This window comes from Ctenocephalides felis, unplaced genomic scaffold, assembly GCF_003426905.1.
Source record: "Ctenocephalides felis isolate EL2017-DRISC unplaced genomic scaffold, ASM342690v1 CF-g0.4_SCAFFOLD_01170, whole genome shotgun sequence".
Lineage (NCBI taxonomy): Eukaryota > Metazoa > Arthropoda > Insecta > Siphonaptera > Pulicidae > Ctenocephalides > Ctenocephalides felis.
Window position 1 is genome coordinate 25278404 of NW_020537324.1, and position 2129 is coordinate 25280532.

The 2129-nt window shown below is 29.9% G+C and overlaps 1 protein-coding gene across 1 annotated transcript; it reads right to left on the bottom strand.

Moving 5' to 3' along the window:
- On the bottom strand, nucleotides 1-2129 carry LOC113366993 (putative peptidyl-tRNA hydrolase PTRHD1). Its single transcript, XM_026608631.1, has 2 exons — nucleotides 1884-2129; nucleotides 1-189 (listed from the first exon to the last, which is right to left on the bottom strand). Exons 1-2 carry the CDS (start codon nucleotides 2070-2072, stop codon nucleotides 1-3), a joined length of 378 nt encoding a protein of 125 aa, XP_026464416.1. The 5' UTR covers nucleotides 2073-2129.

The following is a 2129-nucleotide window of genomic DNA, read 5'->3' on the forward strand; positions in this document are numbered from 1 at the left end:
TTATTCAGTAATATTTTTAATATTAAATAATTTCAGCTTTTTAAAATATTTTTGGACTTGATCTTTCGGATAAGGTTTTAACGCTAAACACGTGGGAATGTTTTCCGGTTGTTCGATCCATAATTTATGTTTTATGCCTTCGGTTTCCAAAGTGGTGTGAAGGGTTTGGATTGTATTTTCATTAGGCGCCTGAAAAGAATAGTCAATATTAGTGAAACTGTAAATAAATTAATAAAATATATCAAATTTCATTGCAGGTACGCTAAAAAAAACTTGCTTTCAAATTTCTCTTTAAATTCTACTAAAAAATTTTTGTTCTATAAGCTACAGTTCTGCTGTATAACTTAAACTATAATTAAAAGATTGTTAGGAAAAAGTTTTGCAAATGAAAATTACTATCTGTTTTTCAGATTAACTTGCATGAGTGAACACTCGATAAAAGTTTCTTTACAAAAATAAAAAAATGTACTTTTCCTTTTTAAAAATTGTTTTAGTTCATTAGTCCAAAAAATTTATCATTGGAATAACTTAGATATTTTTAAGAATATTAAATAAAATTAATAAACTAATTGAATAGGTTTGCAATAAAAATCTTATCGTGTGAATGATGATATTGATACGAAATTCTATTTCAAACTTTTTGTGTATTAATATTTCAAATTTTGATAGAATTATAAGAGTAAATATATAAAAAAACTAAGTTCTGGTTAAGTGTAAGTTTTTGTTAAGAAAATATTTATAATAAATCTCGCATTCGTTCCCTAATTAACTCATCCAGAGCATAAACACACAAATTATTTAAGAAAACTATAAAAATTGCAAACATTGAAAAACTGAAGTATATATATTGTAATTTCTGAACAGTTAACTACAAATAAATATAAACAACATCTATGTTAACTTATTAATGAAACAGAATGGTATATTAAAGGCATTAGAAGTTTTTTTCGTAACTCAAAATGGTGCTGTTTATATGTGATTTAAGGACCGATTCTGCCGCTTAACAGACCAATGTTACGGCAAGGCTATGAAGAACTTTCTTAAGGTGACCATACGTCCCGGATTGGCCGGGAAAGTCCGGATTTTCCTTTTTGCGTCCCGGTTTTTCTAAAAGCAATATTTGTCCCGGATTTAGGAGTTTTGTCCCGGATTGTCCCGGATTTTTAAAAATGTTTTGATTTCCAACATATTTTTAAATATATTTCAACTAGAAAATTTTAACCAAAAAAATGTGCATATAAGTTTTTAGATCAACAACATCGCCCGCTCTCACACAAATTCAAATCCGTCCCGGATTTCATACTAAACCCTTTAATGTCACCTTAAGTTTCCATACTAAATATTGACAAAAGCCATGTGATTGCTGTGCAGTCACGCGTTTTTCTCAGGTTGTCAGAGAGAAAAACTAACCGAGAAAAAGTACAAATGTCAAAAAAACGATCTTAGATAAAAGGGTCTTTCTGACCCAGCTTCATAACATACGGGTGACGTTGCAGTTTATGTGCAAACCGCCTGAATACACAGCAAATATATGGCATTTTGACAGTATTCAGTATGATTCAGTAGCATAATGTATAAAAGTTGGAGCGTAACATGGCCTTGCCATAACATTTTTCTGTTATGCGGCAGAATCGGTTTCTTAGTTTATTTTTTCAGAAAAGGTTCAATTTGTCTATGAGCAATTGTGTTGTGAAAATAGAACCAATTTTATCACAACAAATAACATTTATCAAACAAACAACTATCTGACTATGTTTAGTAAAATACCCAGCTAATAATAATTTCTAATTTTTATTTACAATCACACATTTCCTGAACTATTCCGAATTATCTCTAATATATTAAATATTATTTTATTATATTTCTCAAATAAGATCACTTACTTCCAGGACAACTTTATGCATATTATCCATATCCTTTAAATATTCCTGAGTATCAGGATCATCTCGAAATAAATGCATACAAGCAGTTGTGGCGTGGCAGGCTTGGGCCACCACTGCTCCAACGGGCCATCCCAAAGTTCTTAATAAATCGCCTCGAACAACCACATATTGAACAATTGTAGAAGACATAGTTATTTAATTTTAATTGTTTGAATGAAAGTAAACAACCTCAAAATATACTTTCAC